The 26,245-nt window shown below is 35.9% G+C and overlaps 1 protein-coding gene across 11 annotated transcripts in view; it reads left to right on the top strand.

Annotated features, from left to right (window-relative positions):
• LOC123556315 (arf-GAP with Rho-GAP domain, ANK repeat and PH domain-containing protein 1-like) overlaps positions 1-26,245 on the top strand; it is a 166,433-nt gene that overhangs the window by 47,917 nt on the left and 92,271 nt on the right. For 3 of the 11 annotated variants that reach the window (XM_053542540.1, XM_053542541.1, XM_053542543.1), the window contains exons 3-8: positions 7,239-7,363; positions 10,988-11,031; positions 11,662-11,740; positions 18,070-18,132; positions 22,092-22,154; positions 24,605-24,649. In XM_053542540.1, the coding sequence (XP_053398515.1) occupies positions 7,239-7,363; positions 10,988-11,031; positions 11,662-11,740; positions 18,070-18,132; positions 22,092-22,154; positions 24,605-24,649 (419 nt within the window). Of the gene's footprint in view, positions 1-7,238; positions 7,364-10,987; positions 11,032-11,661; positions 11,741-18,069; positions 18,133-21,566; positions 21,609-22,091; positions 22,155-24,604; positions 24,650-26,245 lie in introns of all 11 variants that reach the window. The other 8 variants (XM_053542542.1, XM_053542545.1, XM_053542544.1 and 5 more) reach the window with 5 other exon arrangements.

Genomic DNA, 26,245 nt, shown 5'->3' on the forward strand with positions numbered 1-26,245 from the left:
AAACTGGCCAGATCCCATCATGGGTTCCAGAGTTATGGCCCCTTAAAGGTCCAAAATTTGCTATTTTTGGCTTGTGAACACGATAGATACAACATTTTGCAATTAACTTTAATCAAACTTGCACACAACTGTATTGGCATAATATCTGGGTTCCTTAAAGGGCCAAAATTTGCTATTTTTTGCTTTGCTAGAGAAGAGACAACATTTTGCAGTCAACTTTAATCAAACTTTGACAAAACTTGTATTGGCATAATATCTCGGTTCTTCTCAAAAACTGGCCAGATCCCATCATGGGTTCCAGAGTTATGGCCCCTTAAAGGTCCAAAGTTTGCTAGTTTGGCTTTTGCAGCCATATGGAGACTTCATTTATGGTTTGATTTGATACAATCTTGCAAAATATCTTCAACAACAATAAATCTTGGATTCCATGATGAATCTGTTAGATTCAGTCATAGGTTCTGGAGTTATTTTATATCTGATTACCTCCCCTGATTTTAATCAAAATAGATTTATATCAGTAAGTACTTATAGGACTCATTTGAAATTTCATTATTGTCAATAGTTGGACTGAGACAATCAGGGTAGATAACTATGGACTGATTTTATGTCAAATTACCTCCCTTTATTTCAAATTAAAATGGGTATATCTCCGTAACTAATGAAGATACTGATCTGAAATTTCATTTATGCCATCAGATGGACTTGGACAATCAGTGAAGATACATATTGACTGAATTTATGACAAATTACCTCCCTTTATTTTTTATGTAAATGAATATACCTAGCAGCTTCTAATGAGATTGGTTTGAAATGTTATTTATGTCTTCCATGGTAAAAAATTTATACATTTACTTACCTTTCTGTAAAGGTTTGTACTCTGTAACTATCTTCTACATGCATGATTACCTCCCCTGATTTTAATTAAAATGGATTTATCTCAGTAAGTATTTATAGGACTCATTTGAAATTTCATTATTATCATTAAGGTAGCAAGGTACACTTAGATGCGAAAATTTTGGGCACGGACGGTCTTACATGTAGCGCGGCGCAATATTGCACTTCCCCTATAAGCAAAATTTGGGTGGCTATTTTATAAATTGCGTGCATGTTTTGTGCTTTTAATTAATGGCAAGATCGGGATTCTCATACAAGAATAAAGAAAGTTATCAAAGCGAAAGGTTTACATCATCCATGAAAAATAGCGTGCCAAAATCATCAATTTTGCACCTTTTGAACAGTCTACAATGATCCCGCTGCAAGAACTCTGTCCTTCCGTGAATTGAATTTTTCCGCGAAATGGTGTCTCATTGATCATACAAAGCTACCAGCAGTTAGTTTTCCAACTGACATCAGAATTTTACATGTATCGGCTGTATAAATTTTCTAAAGAATTAATAATCATTATCTCTCACCTTAATTTACAGACATCCAAAATCACGATGTTCTCTTTATAACAAATATTGACGGGGGCCAAAATTCGAAAGTGTACCCTGCTACCTTAAGATTTTTCAGTTAATGAACAAAAGAGGGTTTTACTTGTTCTGAACTTTTATATGTCTTTCGCCAATTCAACCAAATAAAAATGTTTCCAATAGCATGAAAAGAAGTCTGTATGAGAGACTCTAAACTTGCCCACCCCTAATGCACAAATTTAGCCAAAATTTACAAATCGTCGCTACGAGACAAAGAACGTACAATACATCCGTTTTTACCATTTTCTGACATGATTTAACGTATTTTGTCATTAGGAATGATATAAGGGCAATTCTGCACCATTTTGCGAAAATAAAATGTCTCCACCCCTTATTTTCTTATTTCATGGGGTCTCCACCGTCCGACTATCCCCCTGATTGACGAACTGCATAGCTGGTGGGCCAGATATGCGCTGTGTGGGTTAATAACGATAAAAATGATGTTTTTACTGTACCAGAACCTTATTACTGGAGCTAGAATCCAAAAAAATCGTATGCGTGTATATTGACTTTTATGCTTTTATGTGTCCTCACCATAACATTTTTGAGCTGCTGTGCCGTCAGGTAGCGTTTTAAGTTCCCAGAAAGTTTAGAATATCAAAGAAGAGGTTCTAAACTATTTGAAACCGCACAAATTTAAGAGTTCTTTCAAAATTTAATTTTGGCAGATTTTCCTTAAGGTAGCAAGGTACACTTAGATGCGAAAATTTTGGGCACGGACGGTCTTACATGTAGCGCGTCGCAATATTGCACTTCCCCTATGAGCAAAATTTGGGTGGCTATTTTATAAATTGCATGCATATTTTGTGCTTTTAATTAATGGCAAGATCGGGATTCTCATACAAGAATAAAGAAAGTTATCAAAGCGAAAGGTTTACATCATCCATGAAAAATAGCGTGCCAAAATCATCAATTTTGCACCTTTTGAACAGTCTACAATGATCCCGCTGCAAGAACACTGTCCAATTTTATTGCATTTCTTAATTTAATAGTCCTTACTGAACGTCAGGACATAAATGGAATGGGGGCCCATCCAGCTCGTTTTTTGGGAAAATAACGAAAATGTTCCTGAGTATCAATCAACAAGCACAGAACCCTTCCGTGAATTGAATTTTTCCGCGAAATGGTGTCTCATTGATCATACAAAGCTACCAGCAGTTAGTTTTCCAACTGACATCAGAATTTTACATGTATCGGCTGTATAAATTTTCTAAAGAATTAATAATCATTATCTCTCACCTTAATTTACAGACATCCAAAATCACGATGTTCTCTTTATAACAAATATTGACGGGGGCCAAAATTCGAAAGTGTACCCTGCTACCTTAGTTGGACTGAGACAATCGGGGGTAGATGACTATGGACAGATTTTATGTCAAATTACCTCCCTTCGTTTCAATTTAAAATGGGTATTTCTCCGTAACTATTGAAGATACTGATCTGAAATTTCATTTATGCCATCACATGGACATGGGCGATCAGTTTAGATACATATTGACTGAATTTATGATAAATTACTTCCCTTTATTTTTTATGTTACGTTATAGCAGCTTCTAATGAGATTGGTTTTAAATGTTATTTAAGTCTTCCAGGGTAAGGAATAGTCATGCTAGCATTTGAGCCTAGGACCCTCAAACTTGGTATGGAGATTGGCCCTGACTAGTATGTGACCCATAGGTCAAAAGGGGCTGTTACAAGAAAATATTGATCCTGATGATATTTAATGTGTTTGCCTATGTGATCTATGTCAAAACTTGATCTTACGATTAAGAGCAATGGTACTCAGGTGAGCAATATATGGCCATCATGGCCCTCTTGTTTTAAATATTATTCACACCATTTAGGCAAAAAATATAATTCTCTTTGACAAATATATATTTCACCTGTTTTTGACAAATTTAATAAAGACAAGTACATGTACCATAATAACACTGGAAGTCATTGCCGCTGCCTTAAGGACATTTTGCACTAATGTTATTTTTGATTTTCGATGTTCAACTTTTTGTATATTGACATAATTTTATATGGTCTTCATACAATGTGTTATAGTGATTCCAGCTACACCCCAGTGATACACATGTAAAACAAATGTCAGTCATCACCTCATCAACTGTCTGCACTTTTCATTTCATTAGTGTGGGCTGGTAGTCTAGTGGTAACAAGCTTGACTGTCATTCCAGAGGTCCGGGGTTCTAATACCAGTCCAGGCACTGGAAATGAGTGTCTCCCACCTAACTAAGAGGCCTCACAGTGCTGGTTCTTTGTGTGTATCGGTGCTGTACACAGGGCACGTTAAAGAACCACTGTCTTATTTGCAAAAGGCTAGGCTAAGTTAGCCGGACAGGCCTGTATCTAAAAAGTATTTCTCTCTGTCTGTTCTGGGGGCTTATAATCTCACTCTGTTCTCTGGTCAGATCGCTCTGTGTCTGTTCTAGTAGAGGATGAATTTCGCGCCCTCATTGTGGCTGCGTTTGCTATATGTAAAGTGCCTTTGAAAGTATTTATCATGAAAAGGGCGCTATATAAATCTGGTATAATAATAATGATAATTAGTAATGAATATGGAAATATTGCTGATACAAAACTGTAAAATATTGACAAATCAGTCATTAATGCTCCATAATCATAGAAAAGAAGCCTAAGCAGGCCTTAAAAGTAGATGGTAATAATGTTATTATGGAATTATGTCAGAAAAGTACTTTTACTATTGGGATGGACAGAAACTGACAATTTGTGATTGATTAATAGTCAATGTTCAATGACTTTACACCACAATTGACTACATTTATATTTTTCGTTATCTGTAAGATTGTGAATGTCGATAAAGGTACAAATTAAGCCTTGTTTAGACATTGTCTTCCGGGTTTTAAACATGATATGGTCTTTTTCCCTTCCTTCTTTATTTGACATGTAATATGAAATGCAAACTTTAAAGTTTATATATATGATACAGATACTTAAATGCGCATATTCACTAAATTTGGTCATCTTCTGCTGTAATGCATAAGTCAAGTGCTCCTTCACCTAATATTTACAAAATGGAAGGTAATTTCACCTCCCCCCCCCCCCATCTCCTTACCCAAAAAGTGGGTGAGGGGATAAAACGGTTTGAGTTTGATTTATAGCTATGTTTGCTTACATTGTAATTAATTTGGCCCCTAAATCATCCCCAACACCACATCCACCCACTTCCTTTGCAAAATGCAGTGCCCCATGAGGGTTTTTATTTGGACATTACAGTACAATTAAAGAAATAAAGTATCATTTGTATAATTTAAATGAAATCATACTCAAATACTAGCTGAATTAATACAATCGTGAACTTGGACTTGTATACATTTTTTGTTAAGTTCAAGTAGGGCTCCATAGTTTAATATGCCTAGTTAATCGTTTTATATACCGTAAAATCAGTGTTAATTGTGTGGTTCTAATTGTACCCCCCGACAACAAAGTTGTAAGGGGGGCTATACTGGTTTCAGGTTGTCTGTCTGTCTGTCTGTCTGTCTGTCTGGCCGTCTGTCCGTAGACGCAATCTTGTGCGCACCATCTCTCCTTATCCCCTTGACAGAATTTAATGAAACTTCACACAAGTGATCAGTACCAACAGTAGTTGTGCAATGGGCATGTTAGGTTCTTTTAGAAAAAAAATTTGCAGAGTTATGGGACTTTGTTTTTTTGTTACTATACTATATATATAGACACAATCTTGTGCGCACCATCTCTCCTCATCCCCTTGACACAATTTAATGAAACTTCACACAAGTGATCAGTACCAACAGTAGTTGTGCATGGGGCATGTTAGGTTCTTTCAGAAAAAAAATTTGCAGAGTTATGGGACTTATGTTTTTTTGTTACTATACTATATACATAGACACATAGACACAATCTTGTGCACACCATCTCTCCTCATCCCCTTGTCACAATTTAATGAAACTTCACACAAGTGATCAGTACCAACAGTAGTTGTGCATGGGGCATGTTAGGTTCTTTCAGCTACAAAAATTGCATAGTTATGGGACTTTGTTTCTTGTTAACATACTATGTACATACAGTCTGCATATGCAATCTTGTGCGTGCCTAATCTACCAAACCCTTACACACAATTCAATGAAACTTCACACAAGTGATCAGTACCAACCCTAGTTGTGCATGGTGCATGTTACATTCTTTTAGATAAATATTCTGCATAGTTATGGGACTTTGTTTTTTGTTACTATACTGTATACATACAGTCTATTCACATACAGTCCACATAATTATGCAATCTTGTGTGCGTCAAATTGCAATGTACTGTGTCAGTGCATGGGGGGGAGGGGGGGGGGGGGGGTACATTCATCACCTTTAGTGATAGCTCTAGTTTTAATTGCTCTTATGGTAAAGTGACAACATCTTGAGAAAAAGATTTAGTTCACATTTTTTTAACTTCTAAAACTAGATATCTGTAATTCATGTCCCTATGACATAGTAGTTTTTGGTTGCCAAGACCATGACATTTTATGCAATCAAATTTAAATGATTTTACAGTATACAGTTTCTATTTGCCATCAGTATTTCTTCCTGTTAGAACGTTATTGTTCTTATTTCTTTATTTTTAAAGCATTTTCATGATGAGAACATTGATAGGATAGCATTTATCAAAACGTTTATTTTGGATTTTAAAATGGTACGGTCAGTTAAGAGCAGCAGGAAGTTATAAGAGGTACTTGCTGAACTTAAATTTCTTACAAAAACTGTATCCAAATGATGTTTCCTTTAACAACTTTTGCAAGTTATTGGCAGCAATACTGAATCCATTACCAATGAATTATTTATGTTTTAAGAACACACATTAAATATGCCTCACTAATAATATTTTGTCCTTTTGTTATTTTTTAGGATAGACCAATCTAAACTACAGAAGAATCTTGATTTCTTCTTGTGGTTTATAAAGTCCATCAATGATACAGAGATCTTTTGTCTCATCCACTTGAGGATCTGTTGAGATAGTTGATAATGAAGCTTAATGATTTGGGAATGCTCTTAACTGATTTTCGCTTATCTCAAAATTTCGGATATCTTAAAGACATTTAAAGTCCCATCCCCAAAACACATGCACAAAATATCCTTTTAAGTGGAATTTCGGTTAAGTCAAAGTAAAGTGCTCGATCCGTTCAAGTTACCAAGTTTAAACTGTATTTAACTTCATAGGTATACTTTGGATGTTTAATTTTGTATGGATTTTTATAATGCAGGATTCCTTAAAAATGTTCCAAAAATGCACAAAAAATGTCATAAACTTGATTAAGCTAGAGAAGTGCCAGCTCCAGCTGCAGGAGATTCCTCTTTCTCATATGCTTGGTGTTTCAGAAAACATTTGTTTGATAGTTTATTGTCTGCGTTGTCATATCATACTGGGTCAGCAATCCACAGCTTGACTGATGCAGGCTTATCTAGAATTACATATTTATAGACTTTGTCAAAAGATTAATATATTAATTATCAAATACTAGAAGAGTTGTTACAGAAACATGTACGTGTATCCAGTATAGGATTTGCCATTATTTACCTTATAGTACTGAGGTGATGAAAATTAATTTTTGAAACAAAGTGCATGGGCAGATATAGAATAAAAATTAAGTTTTACATTGAGGAGTGTTGGCCAGTACAGGAGGAACTCATCTTCCTGGTTATGAACACCTCGTTAGTTATTTCTCAAGTACCGGTAAGTATTTCTTTGAGCCAACACAAATTTCGAAATTTTGAAATACGTTTTGTTTAATGTTTCAGATGATGTTGACTCGAGCAGTAATGGTAGTTTGGATGATTTGATTGACAGTGGGGACACTACTGAGGAGGACACTAGCTCTGGAACAATGACACAAGTAGAGATTCTCCCAACAACAGCACTTTCAGTAAGTACTCCTTGTCTTGATAATTACTTTTAAACCATGATTAAAGTGCTTGTAACTGTTATATGTTATATTATGAAAATATGTTGACCTCAAATTTTTTTTTTTATTTTCTTATCTTTAAAACATTTTAAATAAGAGAATATATATTTGGAAATTCTACTGTTCCAAGAAATCCATCTGAAGTTACAAGGCACTATACATGACACATAAACTTCAACAAGCTTTTATTGAAATCTTGAGACATTCCGATGGAGGCAATGTGTGTTACTCTAGTGCAGACATATGTCAAGGAGACACATGATTCCTTCTCTGTCATTGAAAATGGCACCTATTACTGTCGAGGAGACACATGATTCCTTCTCTGTCATTGAAAATGGCACCTGTTACTGTCGAGGAGACACATGATTCCTTCTCTGACAGTGAAGTGATGATTATTGACCTGTTACTGTTAAGGTGACACATGATTCCTTGTCTGTCATTGAAAATGTCACCTGTTACTGTCCAGGGCTTTTTCAGGGGGTTTTGGGAATAAGGCCCCTGGTCATATTTGAAATCATGTGTCACCTTGACAGTACGCGGTAAATTGTCAAATTTGGGAAAATATATCGACAAATTAAGTGAGTTTTTAATTAATATAATTATATTAGTTTAAATCTTCAGTTTCAAATTTTACTGGTAGACAGTATCCCCTTGTGAATTTTTGAGAGTTTTTTCAGGATTGTGTTCCAATATTGCCTAAAAATACTGTAACTCTTTATTTGTCATGCTAAAATTTTTGTTTACAGTTTGTTTTCACCAAAGTTTTAACTGAAATTATCCAAAAAGTAGAATGGCAAAGTGCGAGTATTTTCGAGTGAAAGACTGGGTCGCGAAAATATGTGACAATTGATTTTAATGGTATCAGAACTACCTGTCAACATGTTTAGGGTACTTTATTCAATTAATATTTGTGTTTTTATACATTTTGAGAGGTTTTTGCATACAAATCATACATTTCTTCAGCAAAATCTTGTAATTATTTTTTGCCGAGGTTGCAGAGGTCATGTTACTAAAATTAGAAACGAGTTGGTTTTTCCAATATTTTGTTTGATTTACTTGGCAAACAAAACTAATTGTGCAAGAATTATTATTGAAAAACAGAAAGTAACTGATTTCAGTTGGGAAATTTTTCATTGGATTGGGAATTTTTGGCTCCAGATTAGGAACAATAGAGCATATTTGGCATTGGGAATGGGGCCGAATATCGGCCCCGTGAGATAGGGTGAAAAAGCCCTGCTGTCAAGGTGACACATGATTCCTTCTCTGACAGTGAAGATGGCACCTGTACTGTCAAGGTGACACATGATTCCTTCTCTGACAGTGAAGATGGCACCTGTAACTGTCAAGGTGGCACATGATTTCTTCTCTGACAGTGAAGATGGCACTTGTTACTGTCAAGGTGGCACATGATTCCTTCTCTGACAGTGAAGATGGCACCTGTTACTGTCAAGGTGACACGTGATTCTTTCTCTGACAGTGAATATGGCACATGTTACTGTCAAGGTGACACATGATTCCTTCTCTGACAGTGAAGTGAAGATGGCACCTGTAACTGTCAAGGTGACACATGATTTCTTCTCTGATAGTGAAGATGGCACCTGTTACTGTCAAGGTGACACATGATTCCTTCTCTGACAGTGAAGATGGCACCTGTTACAGTCAAAAGTTGGTAAAAAATTCTCCAAGGCCATAAAAACATTTAGGGTCAGGCCAAACATTTAAGGTAGGTTGGGATACCGGAAACAAACATTTTTTATGCCCCCAGCATCTACTGATGCGGGAGGCATATAGTGATTGTCCTCTCTGTTCGTCCGTTTGTTTGTCCGTCTGTCCGTCCGTACGCGGTTTACCAAATGGGACCGTTTCGTCTAGCATCAATACCCCTTACAAGAATGAATTGATACTAATACAGATGTAAACTGTGACCATTCCTCATCTTCAAACATCACCTGACCTCAGTTTGACCTTGACCTTGACCTCGACCTTGTTTTGTACTTAGGTGCAAAGGATGCCACTGGGGGCATCAAGCGTTTATTGAATGCAGCTCCTTGTTTTTACACTTTATTGTCAAGATGATACATGGTTCCTGCTCTGACAGTGAAGATGGCATTGTTGTTATCATCTATCTGTGCACAGGAATGTACACTGTCATATTCTCTTTGTTGTACTTGCATATAACAGTGAAATCAGATTCTTTTATTACCGGTACTGTCTTTAACCAGGTTTTCAACGAAAACCTGAGTTATTAGATTGGGGTAGATGTCGGTCGGGCGGGTGGGCGTCAAACTGGTGTTTCTGGTCAATAACTTTTGTTTCGGTAAAGATATTTGAATAAAACTTGGTGTGTATGTAGCTTATATCAAGACAAAGGCTGGGATTGATTTTGGGGTTTATGGGGTCAAAGTCAAGGTCACTGTTACTTAAAATAGAAAAAAGGTTTCCGGTCAATAACTTTTGTTTCGGTAAAGATATTTGAATAAAACTTGGTATGTATGTAGCTTATATCAAGACAAAGGCTGGGATTGATTTTGGGGTTTCTGGGGTCAAGGTCAAGGTCACTGTTACTTAAAATAGAAAAAGGGTTTCCGGTCAATAACTTAACTTAGGAATGAGCTATCATGATGAAACTTGGTGTATAGAAAACTTATATAAAGTTGTAGCTTGGGATTGATTTTGGGGTTTCTGGGATCAAGGTCAAGGTCATTGTTACTAAAAATAGGGTTAGGGTTAGGTTAGGGTTAGGGTTAGCATATCTTCTAAATGCGTGGAGGGATTTTGATGAAAGTTGGCACAATTGTTCACCATCATGAGACGGAGTGTCATGCGCAAGAACCAGGTCCCTAGGTCTAAGGTCAAGGTCACACTTAGAGGTCAAAGGATACAAGAATGAAAACCTTGTCCGGAGCATATCTTCTTCATGCATAGAGGGATTTTGATGTAACTTGGCACAATTATACACCATCATGAGACAAAGTGTCTTGCGCAGTTCCCTTCTTTAGAATTACTTCCCTTTGTTGTTACTATAAATAGCTTATATTGTAACTTTTTCATTACTAGACGTAGGGAAAAATCGAGACCACTTTTCTGTAGTACAACATGCATGTTACATCCAATTTTTAGGTGTATTTTGACCAATCTCTACCTGGTAAGGATTTCTGTGTGGACTTAAAAAAAAAATTTTGTATTTTTTTTTGTTTTTTGTTTTTTTTGTTTTAAGATTAACTTCCCTTAGTTGTTACTATAAATAACTTATATTGTAACTTTTTTTTATAATTGACCGTAGGGAAAAACCAAGACCACTTTTCTGTGGTACAACATAGTTGTAACTTTCTAATTTTAGGTGTATTTTAAGGTATCTCTACCTGGTAAGGAGTTTTTTTGTGGACTAAGAAAAACAAAAGAATTACAATGATTACTAAACAACCACAAAATTAAAATTACATCTGCAAATACAGGTGCTAGAGTAAAGAAATTTGCTGTGACGGGCGTATATTGTGACATTCTGGCACTCTTGTTTATTCTTATGAAAAGTGTTGAAAACCTGGTTTCGTGGCATTGCCGCATTTCTTGTTTGATATTTTTCAGCCAAGAAGAAAAGAAAGAAGTGGTTATTTGTATAAACAAGGAGGGTAAGTTCTAGTGTCTTGAGTTACTTGAGTTATTTTACTTACAAATAGGGTTCAAACTTGGACTTGTAAAAGGATGGGCTTCCATGGCTAAGTGGTAAAGATCACTGATTTTGAGTCACCCCTCATGCTGGCAGTTCAAAACCTCACTTTGGGTGTAGAATTCTGTCTTCAGAGAAAGTTATTCAGCAGGCTTATGAAAGGATAATGGTTCTGCCAAATTGCTCACTCATGCCTGAAATGATGCCTGGAGGGGGTGGAGGGGGGCACCTGGGAACTTCGTCTGTCAAGAAAAAAAGCTGAAAATTTGAATTGTGTCAGATTGACTTAAAATTCATCAACATATTATTTTAGTATATCAGAAATGTCAGATTCCTTAGCATGAAAAAGAGACCCTTGAGGAAATGAGAATAGCTATTTGACTTATTTGTTTATATTTTTATCAAGTATTTATTGTATTTAAAAATGATTTTATATTGTTTTGATGCACAATATCAGCAGTTTTCAGTTCCAGTGCATTGTCTTTTTCTAAGATATACAGAAACCATTTAGTCCATATAATATGACTTTTGATTTCAGTTAATCCTTCTCACAGAAGAATGGTTTTAACATTTTATGTAATTTATGTTTCAGTGTAAAACAGAACCGAGGCTGGAGAAAACGATGGGTGATATTTGATTCAAAAACACTGAGATACTACTCCAATTCAAGGGTTGGTTTGAATATATATATATATATATACTTTTGCTACATGTTTTACCATACCTTATGCACCTATCAATGTTTTCCCCTGGGGGGAATTTGACATTTTTCCTTTTGCGGAGTCTAAATCCACACCCTAGAGCAATGGCAATTTGTCAAAATCCCCACAGTGGGAGATGCTTTACGTATCAAATGACCTGTAGATGGGCTTTCATGGACATCCATGAATTTATATAAGGTTATTGCCTTTTCACATACAATCTTTAAAAGGTAATAAGTCAGCCAGTTTCAATTCAATTTTATTACATTTGTATATTAAAAATTTCACATTTCACATGACAAAGTCATGAAATTGCCTCTGCCTCCTCTGCCTTCCAAACCTTGATATACTAACTGTGATACCTGAAACAGAGGTCATTTCCTTTTTTGGAAACTCAGTTAAAATTGTACACAAAGTCAATGAATGTTTAATACATGTATATATACATTTAAAGAAGAGCATTGCCTAATGGGGGCAGATGCTAACACTCGACAGTGTTTGCCCATGAAGGTCACCTGGGGGTCAACTTTAAGTAGGTCAATGTGAAGGTCTTTCCCCAAGGGTTATTTTGTCCAAATGTCATTCAGATCTTTTAAATTTTATATTCAGTATGCCTCAAACTCGAGTGAGAGCTTATTATAAATAAAATATTTACAAACAAGAAATATCTTTAAAAATGATGGTCGGCGAATTGTAATAAGGAAAGAAGTTTATGAATTTTTATGCCCCCGAAGGAAGGCATATAGTTTTTGAACCGTCTGTCGGTCTGTCAGTCTGTCAGTCTGTCGGTCTGTCCGCAATTTTCGTGTCCGGTCCATATCTTTGTCATCGATGAATGGATTTTCAAAAAACTTAGCATGAATGTGTACCACAGTAAGATGATGTGTCGCGCGCAAGACTCAGGTTCGTAGCTCAAAGGTCAAGGTCACACTTAGACGTTAAAGGATAGTGCATTGATGGGCGTGTCCGGTCCATATCTTTGTCATCCATGGATGGATTTTCAAATAACTTGGCATGAATGTGTACCACAGTAAGACGATGTGTAACGCGCAAGACCCAGGTCCGTAGCTCAAAGGTCAAGGTCACACTTAGACGTTAAAGGATAGTGCATTGATGGGCGTGTCCGATCCATATCTTTGTCATCCATGGATGGATTTTCAAATAACGTGGCATGAATGTGTACCACAGTAAGACGACGTGTCAAGCGCAAGACCCAAGTCCGTAGCTCAAAGGTCAAGGTCACACTTAGACGTTAAAGGTCATATTTCATGATAGTGCATTGATGGGCGTGTCCGGTCCATATCTTTGTCCTTCATGCATGGATTTTAGAATAACTACGCATGAATGTGTGGCACAGTCAGACGACGTGTCGCGCGCAAGACCCAGCTCCGTAGGTCAAAGGTCCTAAACTCTAACATCGGCCATAACTTTTCATTCAAAGTGCCATCGGGGACATGTGTCATCCTATGGAGACAGGTCTTGTTCATCTAACATTCATCTTTCATCTAACATTTTTCAAATTGCAAAACTAAACACTGCACTTTAACAATTTAAATGGTTCTCTTTTAATTTTTCGCAAAGGTTTCGTAGGGTTGCAATTTTGTTTTGTTTATCCTTAGACGAATAATTACAGCAGTAGTTTGATGAAGATTCATGAAGCGGTTCATGAGAAGAGGTCATTAAACGTGTTTATATTTTTAGCTAAATTGGTCCCTATCCCCATTTGTAACAAAATAGCAGGAGACCTTACGATATTGTTACACATCGAGTTTGATAAAAATCCATTACATTTTAGTGGTTAATGCGAAGAAAGGCATATCTACTTTTAGATATAGTGGTCCCTAATAGGGCCCAAGTTCCTATATAAATAAATCTGGAAGAGGACCTTATAATGATGCTCCAGACCAAGTATGGCAAAGATCCACCAAGCTGTTCATGAGACGCTGTATAAAGGCATTTCAAGTTTTAGCTCTAGCAGCCCCTAAAAGGGGTCAAATGTCCCAGCTGAACAAAGTTGGCTGCGGGCCTAATAAAGATGCTACAAATCAAGTTTGATTAGAATACATGAGAAAAAATCAATTAAAGGATTTTTTTGTTTATTATTTTTATTTATTTCTGAAATAGGCCAACTGATCCCGCTTTAACAAATAGCATATTCGCTATTCATGAATCTACGGACAATGACGTCACACCTATAAAAAAGTGAAGGTCAAGCAAAACATACAATTGTAATTATTTCAATATTTCTGTATTATAAGCAAAGTTTGACCGTAGTCATAGCACATAGATAAACTGTATGCAGCGTACCTTCATTTCTGTGTGATGAGATTCAATCATTATATAGCATATATATAATAAAACAGATTTCAACTGAGTTCAATATTTGCATACCATACTAAAGAAAAATATTCATATATAATAAATCAGTTAAATAATTTATAACAAATATATCAAAGCAAACAAGTACTCATTTTAATATGCAATCTGAATAAGTCACAAAAGCAAGAAACCTTTTCATATACAGACGACAATTGTAACAAGGAAAATCTTTTAAAAAGCACTTCTCTACATAAAAGACTCTTATCACACCCTTATTCATGTGATACGCAGACCGTATGCAGCTCTTTCTTTAATTTGTTATATGTTGGTATTTGAACAGGTTTTTATCATATTTATTAAACTTACTTATCATTTTGAGATATATCAATATTCTTGCTAAATATACTGAGCCAAAGTTAGCTTTAAAACTGTGAACAGCGTCGTTTAGAATAAACGCTTTGTCTACATTTCATTCAGCGTAGCACAATCAACAGAGTGAAAGAAATTGACACTCTCGTCCAATCAGACAGAGTGTTGCATAAATCTTCCATTTTGATAAATTATCTATAATGCGTTATCAAGTAGTTTGATTTGCAAACTGAAGTCGCGTGGCATAGGTAACGAAAACGAATTTAGACGGCGTCACCGAAAAACCATGTGAAAACTGCAACTTATGAAAACTAATCATAACTTTTCCCAGCCATTACCTTATACACTGGTAATACAGTACTGTACTACATAATAATATTACATGTACATTGATTACCGGACCAAGAAATATTTGACTGGAGTAGGGGGGAGGGGGAGGTGGGGCACCAGTCTAAAACAAAGATGTCACGATGAGGCGCATAGCGCTGAGAGCGGGCAGGTATTGGAGAGAGCCTCTGTCTGTATAACAGTGGGTGGGGTCAGGGGTCTCTCCCCTGGATTTTTTTTAAATACAGGCCTGAAATGGTGGCCGCTGGTGCGTTTTGAAGTAATGGAGGGGTTACTCCCCTAATTATAGGGAGGTCAACGGTCTCTCCTGGAAATTTTTTAAACATAGGTATGAAATGGTGGCCTCTGGTGCATTTACTGGTGGGGCACTCCCCTCATTATAGGGGGGTCACAGGCCCGGATCTAGAATGTTGAACAGGGGGGTGGGGGCACCAGTCTAGAACGAAGATGCCACTGCCAAGGCGCATAGTGCCGAGAGCAGGTAGGTACGGGGGAGGTGGGGGTGCATGTGCCCCCTTGTCCCGGCCCTGGAGTCTAGAGGTCCGCTTACCGGACCCCTAGCCACTTCCATCTTAAAATCAAATTTAGGGGGTGGGGGATTCTTAGAGGGATAAGAATCTAATAATCTATTTAGTTTTGCCTAACCCTTGAGAGAACCCAGTAATCTGAAGAAAAACCATCATTTGACATGTTCACTAGGTTAGTATGTATGAAATAGGGCCTGAACTCGTAACACTTCCCACGTAACATAGCGAAAATACATGACAAAATACAAAATCATAAGACATAAATTGGTATCGGGCCTAAGAATATAAAAGAAGGAAAATAGTCTGCCTGCAATTCTGCCATTTTTGTTTCTTTAACGAATCTGATTGCTGTCGTCTTTCATGCGATCGTAGTTGTCTCCCATACCATTACAGTGGTATCAAATTTCCAGCCCCCAGGATCTAAAAGTCGGCCAAAGTCTATTTCCCGGGACTCAGCACCATTCTGTTTGTCAGATTCCCACATATCGGGATAAGCCTTCTGTCAGAAGTCCCGGGTATGTCCGCCGCGCCCCCCCCCCCCACCCCCCCCCCACACACACACATTGATAGGTGCATTACTGTTTAGACATCAGGACAGAGTTGCTTAAAACTTGAACAACACTGATGGAACATTCAATCTTTTCAACTAAAGCAACAACAACAAAATCTGGTAAAAATGTCACTCAGCCTGTAAAAAAGGCACAGAATATGCTCTTATGATCTGTTTTTAGCTTGACTTTTCAAAGAAAAAATAGAGCTATTGCACTCGCCCCGGAGTCGGCGTCGGCGTTGGTTAAAGTTTTTGATAAAGTCAAGTATCTCTGTTATTATCAAAGCTATTGACTTGAAACTTAAAATAGTTGTTTATTATCAAAGTCTACACCAGGGGAAACAAACCCTATAACTCTGTTTGAATTTTGACAGAGTTATGTCCCTGTTTAACTAAGAATTTTTGGTAAAAGTTTTTGATAAAGTCAAATATCTCTGCTGTTATCAAAGCTATTGACTTGAAACTTAAAATAGTTATTTACTATCAAAGTCTACACCAGGAGAAACAAACCCCATAACTCTGTTTGAATTTTGACAGAGTTATGTCCCTGTTTAATTTAGATTTTTCAGTTAAAGTTTTATAAAGTTTTTACTGGCAAAGCTCTAACTCAAGAGTCAAGCACTGAGAAAAGTCGAGCGCACTGTCTTACAGACAGCTCTTGTTTTCATGGTTATATATCAATACCTAATACTGCTTACCCACGCGAGAAAGTTTTGAGATGGCTGATGCTTGTTGACCAGTTACTAGAGATGAACAATTTATGACAATGATTAGGATCATGTAGTTCATCAATATCTAAGGCCATAGTGGTATTGCACTTTCCATTACACATGAACAGAATCAATCAAAACAAGTTTGCTGTTATTTTGCTAGGTTGCATTTTATGATTCTATTGAACTTTTTTGCAGACTTTATTAAGTATTACAACAGCAATGTGGCAGCCATTAAAAGTCTCCATGTACTTGGATTCAGCCTTTAGGGGTGTGAGGGGTGTTCCACTTTTCATTACCTTTCATGAAAAATTTTGATCAGACTCAGTCTGTTATTATTTTGCTTGGTTGCATTCTATGCTTCCAAAGGATATTCTTACAAATTTTATCAATATCAGTTCATTTTCATACGCCCGTCTCTGAAAGAGCGGGACATTTTATGTTAACACCCGTGGTGGCGCGGGCCGCGTCCAAAGCATGTCCACTCTCTTATGTCAAACAGTTTTCATCGGATCTTCACCAAACTTGCTGACAATGTTTGTGGGCATAATATCTCGGCCAAGTTCGATAACCAGCCAAATCGTCCCAGGCACTCTTGGATTATGGCCCTTGAATTACTCAAAAAAACAGCAAATTTAGCTTTGTCCGCTCTCTAAGTTGAACTGTTTTCATCCGATCTTCACCAGACTTGCTGACAATGTTTGTGGGCATAATTCCTCGACCAAGTAAGATAACCAGCCAAATCGCTCCAGGCATTCTTGGATTATGCCCTTAAATTACTTAAAAAACTGCGAATTTAGCATTGTCTGCTCTCTAAGTCTAACAGTTTTCATGGGAATGTCACCAAACTTGCTGACAATATTTGTGGGTATAATATCTCTCCCAGGTTCGATAACCAGCCAAATCGCCTCTGGCACTCATGGTCCTTGAATTACTAAAAAAACTGCGATTTTAGCATTGTCCGCACTCAGTCGAACAGTTTTCTTTCGATCTTCACCAAACTTGCTGACAATGCTTGTGGGCATGATATCTTGGCCAAGTAAGATAACCAGCCAAATGGCCTTAGGCATTATTGGATTATGTCCTTGAATTAGGCCAAGTTCGATGACGGGCGTATTTTGTGACAGTCTGGCACTCTTGTTTTGGTGTGAAGTAAGTAAAAAAGTGTGTTAGTAATATGTTTATTATGTTCAAAAGTACTATAATTATCTGTTGAAAAAATACCTCTTCTGGTATTAGAAGAAAACAGTATATTGTGGCTTAGAAATAAATGGTGGAATGGGGAGCAAAAAATATCGACCAAAATACTTGAACGACTTAAGTTATTAACTCTGTGTATTTATTCCTTGCCAGTGTAACAAAATAGTTTCTTTTTCTGTGCTTTTGTTAATTGACAGTTGTTTTTTAAACAATATAATTTTATATGATCATCAATTGCTTTCATTGCAAATTATATTTGAGACTTTTCCCCAACAGGACCAAGTATCTAAAAGAATAGTACCACTGTCGTGTATGACCAACGTCGAAATGGATGTCAAGGTAATTTTCTTTCTATAAATAGAAGTTCAGACCATGCCATATACATTTTTATACCCAGAGTGATATATGTAAAAATGACACAGACATTTAGATGGATGTACTAATTTCACAAGAGAATTTGGTATTTTGATGTTAGATACAGCTTGTTTGGATTAACCCTTTTTGTGTTTTTATCATGCAGCTACTATGCAAAGTGCCTGATATATTTTTTGATAGCTCCTCCCATATTAATGGACTAGTTTTTACATCAGTTTCCTACCAGACTGAATTTAAGTACAGAGCCCAGTTTTAATGTCGATGACTTTTTCCAAAACAGATTTTGTAATTTCAGCTAGTAATTTCCTTAAATATGCCCTGTCTCCACTTTCACTGCACAGACAATAGTACTTAATGATGTCATTGTATAATGTTCATCATGACATCACAATGTTTACATGGAGGTTTATAATCAATAGGGGAAATTTCCCATTTGGGAAATTTATGCTTTTTCCCTACTTCCTGAATGGGACACTTGTTACTAAATATAGTAGCTTGTTTCCCATTTGGGAAGCAAAATCATCATTTTTAGCTCAACTATTCAAAGAATAGCCGAGCTATTGGACTCACCCGTGCGTCGGCGTCCGCGTATGCGTGCCGATTTGGTTTAGTTTTTTGTATGTAAGCTGGTATCTCAGTAAACACTTGTGGGAATGGATAGAAACTTCACACACTTATTCACTGTTATAAACTGACTTACGTTGCACAGGTTCCATAACTCTATTTTGCTTTTTTACAAAATTATGCCCCTTCGACTTAGAAATTTTTGGTTAAGGTTTTGTATGTAAGCTGGTATCTCAGTACCCACTAATAGGAATGGATTGAAACTTCACACACTTGTTCACTGTCATGATCTGATATGCACTGTGCAGGTCATTCATTCAATTGACCAGGCTGTTGAATAGTCAAGCGTTGCTGTCCTCCGACAGCTCTTGTTTGACTTGTTTCCATCGAAAGGTCCGTTGCATAAGAGTATACATGGTGTCATTAAATGAAATATGCCAAGTTAAACTTAGATACTTTATCTAAATTTCTACCATTCAGATGTTTTAAAAATATTTTTATTTAACTTTTATTAGCTCACCTGCGCAATGCTCAGGTGAGTTATTGTGATTGCTCAATGTCCGGCGTCCGTCTATCTGTCGTCTGTCAACATTTAGCTTGTGTATGCGATAGAGGCTGTATTTTTTTAATTTCAATAACTTGAGAACCACTTGACCCAGAATGTTGAAACTTCATAGGATGATTGGTCATGCAGAGTAGATGACCCCTATTGATTTTGGGGTCACTCCATTAAAGGTCAAGGTCACAGGGGCCTGAACATGGAAAACCATTTCTTATCAATAACTTGAGAACCACTTGACCCAGAATATTGAAACTTCATAGGATGATTGGTCATGCAGAGTAGATGACCCCTATTGATTTTGGGGTCACTCTGTTAAAGGTCAATGTCACAGGGGCCTGATCATGGAAAACCATATCCGATCAATAACTTGAGAACCACTTGATTCAGAATGTTGAAACTTCATAGGATGATTGGATATGCATAGTAGATGACCCCTATTGATTTTGGGATAACTCTATTAAAGGTCAAGGTCACAGGGACCTGAACATGAAAAAACATTTCCGGTCAGTAACTTGAGAACCACTTGACCCAGAATTTTGAAACTTGATAGGAGTAGAAGACCCCTACTGATTTTGGGATATTTGTTTCCATGAAATCACTAGGTCAAACATGTTTACACTGTTATGATGTGTTTCTCAGGTGAACAACCTAGGGCCATCTTGGCCCTCTTGTTTTTATTAATTTCGAAGTTTCCCAAACAGGAAACATTACTTCTCAATCGGGAAACACAGATTTGTATATTTACATTATTACCCCTTTTCCAGTCAGAAAATTCTTTTGTTTTTTAGTTTTCAGGTTTTTGTACAGGTCCATATGAAGCTTTTAATGATGTATATACTGTTGCATAAAATCATTTTGGGCCAGTATGATTTTAAGCAACATAACATTTAAAACAAGAACTGCATGTATATAGGAGTATAAACTGCTTAATTGTCACAAATATAGTGTTGAAGCATTTGGAAATTCTAGTTTGTTCTAGCAGTCATTAAGCAAGGCAATGTTAGAAGGTGTTTTATTAGTATTATTTGTGTAATTTCAGTACTTTATGAAAGACAAGCTATTCAATATTAATCTTTATCCTGTCACTTGCAGTATTTTCGACCCGATATCAGGGTGCTGTATATCTTTCTTGATATACCGTCAGTTGACACGTGACCAGTGATATACGGTCAGTTGATCATGTGACCTTATGATCGATATTGTTGTCATAAGAAAGTTTGCATTGAAACCATAACCATTGTGTTGGAAATGTCCGAACTAAGAAAATGAGTAGTCAAATAATGAGTTTTTATTCAAAAACGAAGAAGTTATTGCGATTTTGTCGGTGATTACGTTATTATATAAGTGACGTCATTACAAATAAGACGTCATTAAAACGGTTGTCGCACACTTATTTTTGTAAAAAAAATTGCTAAATATCGGAAAATGAAGTAATGACAAGATAAATAGAATAATAGGTTAGTGCCTAAGATGGAGAAAGTTTATCTGGCTCGGCTCCGGACGTTATCAGGTTACGCCTTCGGTTCACCCGATATCCTCCTCCACCTCGCCAGATAAACTTTCTCATCTACGGCACTAACCTATTATCTCTATATATAATGAGCTTCCCGATGGTGAAGTTAAGTTTCCAATTCGGGAAATTTTGAAATTAAATAATTTAAAAGTTGAATAAATTTTTGATCAGGATATTTAAAAAAAATTGAGCAGTAGAAATTTAGACATATTTCTCAAGTTTACAATCATTATGGTGTATTTTATTTAATGATACCATGTGTTTGCTTATGCACTAGCCCTTATGAATAAGTCAAGTCAAAAAAAGGTAATTTTACTTCCTGAATAGGGAGCAAGTTACTATATTTTGCATCAAGTTTCCCATTGAGGAAGTAGGGAAAAACCCAGTGGTTGACTTCCAGAATGGGAAGTTTCCTCTACTGATGATACACTTGACACTATAATATTTATTCTTGATTTATGCCATAGTTAAGGCATCTATTTTTTTTATCAAGTAGAAGCAGAAGTGGTTTTATTAATTATAATTCTTGGAAAAGTCGGAATTAAACTTTAAAGTCTATCTGGAAAAAGGAAGTGACATTTTCAGTACTTGTTGGAACATGTAGTTGCCTCTTACAGCAGTTTTCAGTTGCCTCTCTGATGGATGGTTTTCTGTCCTATAGGCTGTTGCAAACCATTATGTCAAATTAAATATTATATTTTGACTTACACTGTTTAAGAAATTTTATTAGTATTTTACCTGCAATGTTTGCAACATTAGCTCAAAGATATGTTAACAGCGGTTGAAAGAATGTCCTCAAATGTGAGTAAGATAGAATGATCTTCCTTGAATTATATCAACTAAACTTGGTCTGCATCTATCAATGTTCAAAGTATTTACATTTAGACTTTAGAGTGCCAAACATTCAATTTTTCATATCTTTTTCTCTTCTAAATTTATACTTCTAAAAATCTGCTGAGGTCTTTGAAGCTGTAAAAGGTTATTTAAGTTTCATTATAATCCATGCATTTGTAATAATTTTATACTTTGAACTTTGGTGGGGCCCAGTGTTGTTTATACAAAGTAAGGAATGATCTTTTCTGAATTATATAAACTTACTTGAAGTTTTTATACACACTAAGGAATGATTTCCCTAGGATTACATAACACTCACTTGAATTATTTATATGTAGTAAGGAATGATGTCTCCCCTGAATTATGTACTGGTAATCTGGTATGCAAAATTAGGAGTCATATATCATAAACGTTCTCTACCTAAATATCATATTCATCTGTTTTATCTAGAATAATATATATCCTGACTATTCAGTCATACCACTATTCCACCTACCCAAGAAGACATTTCATGTAAATATTCAACACCAGTATGTCAAGATAAAGCAGAGAGCATAGGCCCTGTGTAAATCTTTCTGTTGGAGAAATGTAAAAACTTTCAAATACATAAGCACATTTATGCATTTATGACTTTGTTTCATTAGTTAAATTCAGGAGGTCAATGGTCGTATCTGTATGTTAGGTCGTAAGGCTTTGACTGCAGGGTTAAGTGCTTTTGCAGTATCTTGACTCAACATGCTAGTTCTAATTCCTTATTTGTATTGCCTAAATCTTTGAGCAATGGGTAACATAAGTGCTGTATGAATGGAACTAAATATATCTTATTCTAGTATGAGAAGCTGTGTTTATTGCTGATTATCCATGCTAAAGGTGATGTCACGTCAGGCTATTTTGTGGTGACCAGGGAATAGCGCTACAATGTATTTAACTATATGACAAACAGTACATATAGAATTTAAATGATACATGGCAGAATTTTAGTAAATTTAAAGACAGTGAGTTGGTCATATGCCAAACTGAATAGTATATTTGATATACACCTTCTTTAAGTAAATCCACTTGACATAAAAACTATGGTCAAATCTAAATCATGTTTGAATTAAGTACATTATAAGGCTTCTGCTATGTATCATATTTGTAAATATTCTTGGAATCGGTATCTTCAGTTGTGATATGTTTAAACATGTAGTAACATTGTCAGGAGTTCAAATTATAACTTATTGTTGGGATAGTTACAGGCAAACTTTGCTTAATGTCATCTAGAAACTAGCAGGTGGAATTGTACTCTCAACCAGGAAGTAATGTTACTATTTCCTCTCACATAAAGTATCATCTATTTCCATGTGTAATGCACACTTTCTTTTTCAAACTTGGGTTTAACAGGCTCAGACAAAAGTTAAAGAAGAACTTAAGGACATGTCACGGCTGAGATATTTATGCATTATTGCAACACGTAATCGGTATTTAAATTGTGTTTCCAATACATATACTTGTTTGATAAATCCTCAATATCTATGTGAAAATAAGGAATGTGCTTTGTATGATTGCAACGCTATGAGTTGCTCTAAATTAATTAGTAACAAATGACTGAAACAATAGGAATTCTTACATGATCTGGATAGACAAAACGACAGTAAGGTAACAATACATTCTTTTATTGTTTTAATTTATGAGTTGTAAGCTACAATATAGAAGACCCATTTTAAGAAAATCAAACTGGAAGGTAGAAATAACAGAAATTTTTTAATTAGGTCATGAATCATCATACACCTGTCAAAATTTGTCATTACTTTTCACGAGCTGTCAGAATTATTTTTATCTCTCCATTCTGCATATACATTGTTTTTGTAAGTATCTTGGTAGGACATTGTAGTGTGTAACTTACTTTACATTCCACACTAGTATTTGTGCTTGAAATTGCTTTGTTGAGCTCACTGAAGTCACGTTAGAATTTCTATTGTTTTATTTTTTTGTCTGTAATAAAGTTACCAAACCTCAATATTATGATATGAGAATTGTTCCTTTCTGATGGACAAAGGAAACTATTTGGTTGAATCACAACATAACAATTTTTGGAAAGAACTGAATATTCTTTACTTTCTATCATTCACCAGAAATTCAAAACGTGATACCACCTTAAAAGAGTCTGTTTTATAACCAAAACCAGTTCTTTCCTTCGCAAGACAATTCTTCTCACTGATCTAAAGTGTAGCAACTAATACTGTAGATATACTGTGGTGATTTTTTCACTAGAAGCAAACATTTTCGCTCATTTTTCATCTTTCTAAAAATGAAAAAAAGAATTTCCCATTCAGAAATCAGGGTGTATATGAAATACATGTGTGTTTTAAACATGGGTAAATATGGTATGCTGGTTTTCCCAAAGTAATGAAATATCACAGGTTAATGTAAAAGGCATGTTTAAGTGACATATATTCTGATGTTTTGTTCCTAGGTTATGAAGGATAAAATCACCTTGGTACAATCCTACTCCTCATGTATACTAAGGTTTACTAAATACTATTATAGCTAAGTAGTCTCTCTGAAGAGTCAGTCTTGTAAACTTTTCAAAGTATCTTAGTTTGTTTTTATTCATTGCAATTTTTGAAACATATAGAAAAACTTAGTCAGTTTCATTGATTTATGCAAAGTGATGCAGATAGAGGGTCTGTAGCTGTTGGTGATTTTGTTCTAACACCCTTTCAGACATTAACCTTTATCCTGCTTAATTTCTAAAATGGTTGGGCAGTATCACTTTTGATTCAGAGGGGGTGTTCACTGAAAATTTACTGACTGAATAGCGAATAGTGCAGACCAAGATCAGCCTTCACAGATGTGCAGCCTGATCTTGGTGTTTACTACTCGCAAAGGCAATATCATTTGGCGCCAGCAGGCTAAAGGTTAAAATGATAACAACAAAAAATGTGTGTGACTTTATTGAATGTTCCTTACTTTTCCAATAGGACAGACCATTGTCAAGAATTATGCTATCTTCCTCCGAATTTTTTGTAAGTGTTTGCTGTTGTTGCATCCTCCTATTTTAGGCACCTGTATTAATGCTTTAGTTGACATGAGTTACTTGTATTAAGTTAACTAACGCTCCTTGTTTATTGGGCATGGCAGTTCTTGTTAACAGTAACATTGTATAATAAATATAGCATCATTTTGTACACTTATTGGAAACCTGTACAGTTTATTTTAGCTTTTGTTCAACTGTTTGCAATATTAGATGAAACAGACAAACTCAAACACCAGGGCCAGTATGACATAACAGGGTCAATACAGAATTTTAACATTTTAAGTAATAGGAAGGGAGGGCAATACATGGTTATACAATAAAATTTTCATTAATTAATTGAGTTCATATTTGCCATATTGTTTGTCAGGCTGTCCTACTGATATTTGACCTTGGCGTCAGGCTGTCATACTGATATTTGACCTTGGCGTCAGGCTGTCATACTGATATTTGACCTTGGCGTCACAGGCTGTCACACTGATATTTGACCTTCAATCGGGCATCACAGGCTGTCATACTGATATTTGACCTTGGCGTCAGGCTGTCATACTGAACTTGAACTTGGCGTCAGGCTGTCATACTGATATTTGACCTTGGCATCACAGGCTGTTATACTGATATTTGACCTTGGCGTCAGACTGTCATACTGATATTTGACCTTGGCGTCACAGGCTGTCATACTAATATTTGACCTTGGCATCAGGCTGTCATACTGATATTTGACCTTGGCGTCACAGGCTGTCTTACTGATATTTGACCTTGGCGTCATTATGACAACCTTCTGTCAAATTACAAGATCAATCACAATTCTGTTACTAGTGTTGGGTACTTTAGCTGCTTTTTACTACGCGAAAGTATAAGTTGGGGTTATGCTTTGATTTAAGTAAATTTTTATGCACTCAGTTTGTTTCCTTTAAATGACTGCAGTTTGGAGAAAAAGAGAAAGTTTAAATCCAGTATTTAAGTCTGTAGATGTAAAGGTGTGCTTATTGCAGACTGGTTTCAAACATTATTTTCAGGTGTTTCATAATGTAATGAACTGAATACTTGAATTAGATGAATCAGTATATATTCCTCTTTACTGTATCAGACATAATGAATCACTGTTTAGCAAAACACAGAAAATCAAAACTTTGTTCTGACGTTATCCAATGCGACCTTCTTTAAGCTGAAAATATCCTTATTGTAATGGAAAAATATTTTGGAAACACTTCAGGGAATTGTACGTTTCTCTCAGCACAATAACACTCTCATTTAAGTCTCTTGCTACAAGTATTTACTTTTGTCAGTTTTTAACCAAACTTTTGGAATTAACTGTGATACAGTTTCTTGTTTCATCAGAACATTAGTTTGCTGTAGATAGTTTTTGTCTGTTATCTTTACTTTAGTCCTCAGTAATATAGTATTTGTCTTTTCCTTATCTGAATTAAATGTAAATGTAGTCATATAATAACATACATACTGTTGGTTATCAGTGAATGTTCAGAAGACATTAATTTTGGTCAGTTTGTTAAACACCAGATCAGATAATTGTTAAGTAGAAATGAGTTGATTGTAAAAAAATTGTTATGCCCCCCGGCATCTACTG

Source organism: Mercenaria mercenaria, chromosome 5 (genome assembly GCF_021730395.1).
Source record: "Mercenaria mercenaria strain notata chromosome 5, MADL_Memer_1, whole genome shotgun sequence".
NCBI lineage: Eukaryota > Metazoa > Mollusca > Bivalvia > Venerida > Veneridae > Mercenaria > Mercenaria mercenaria.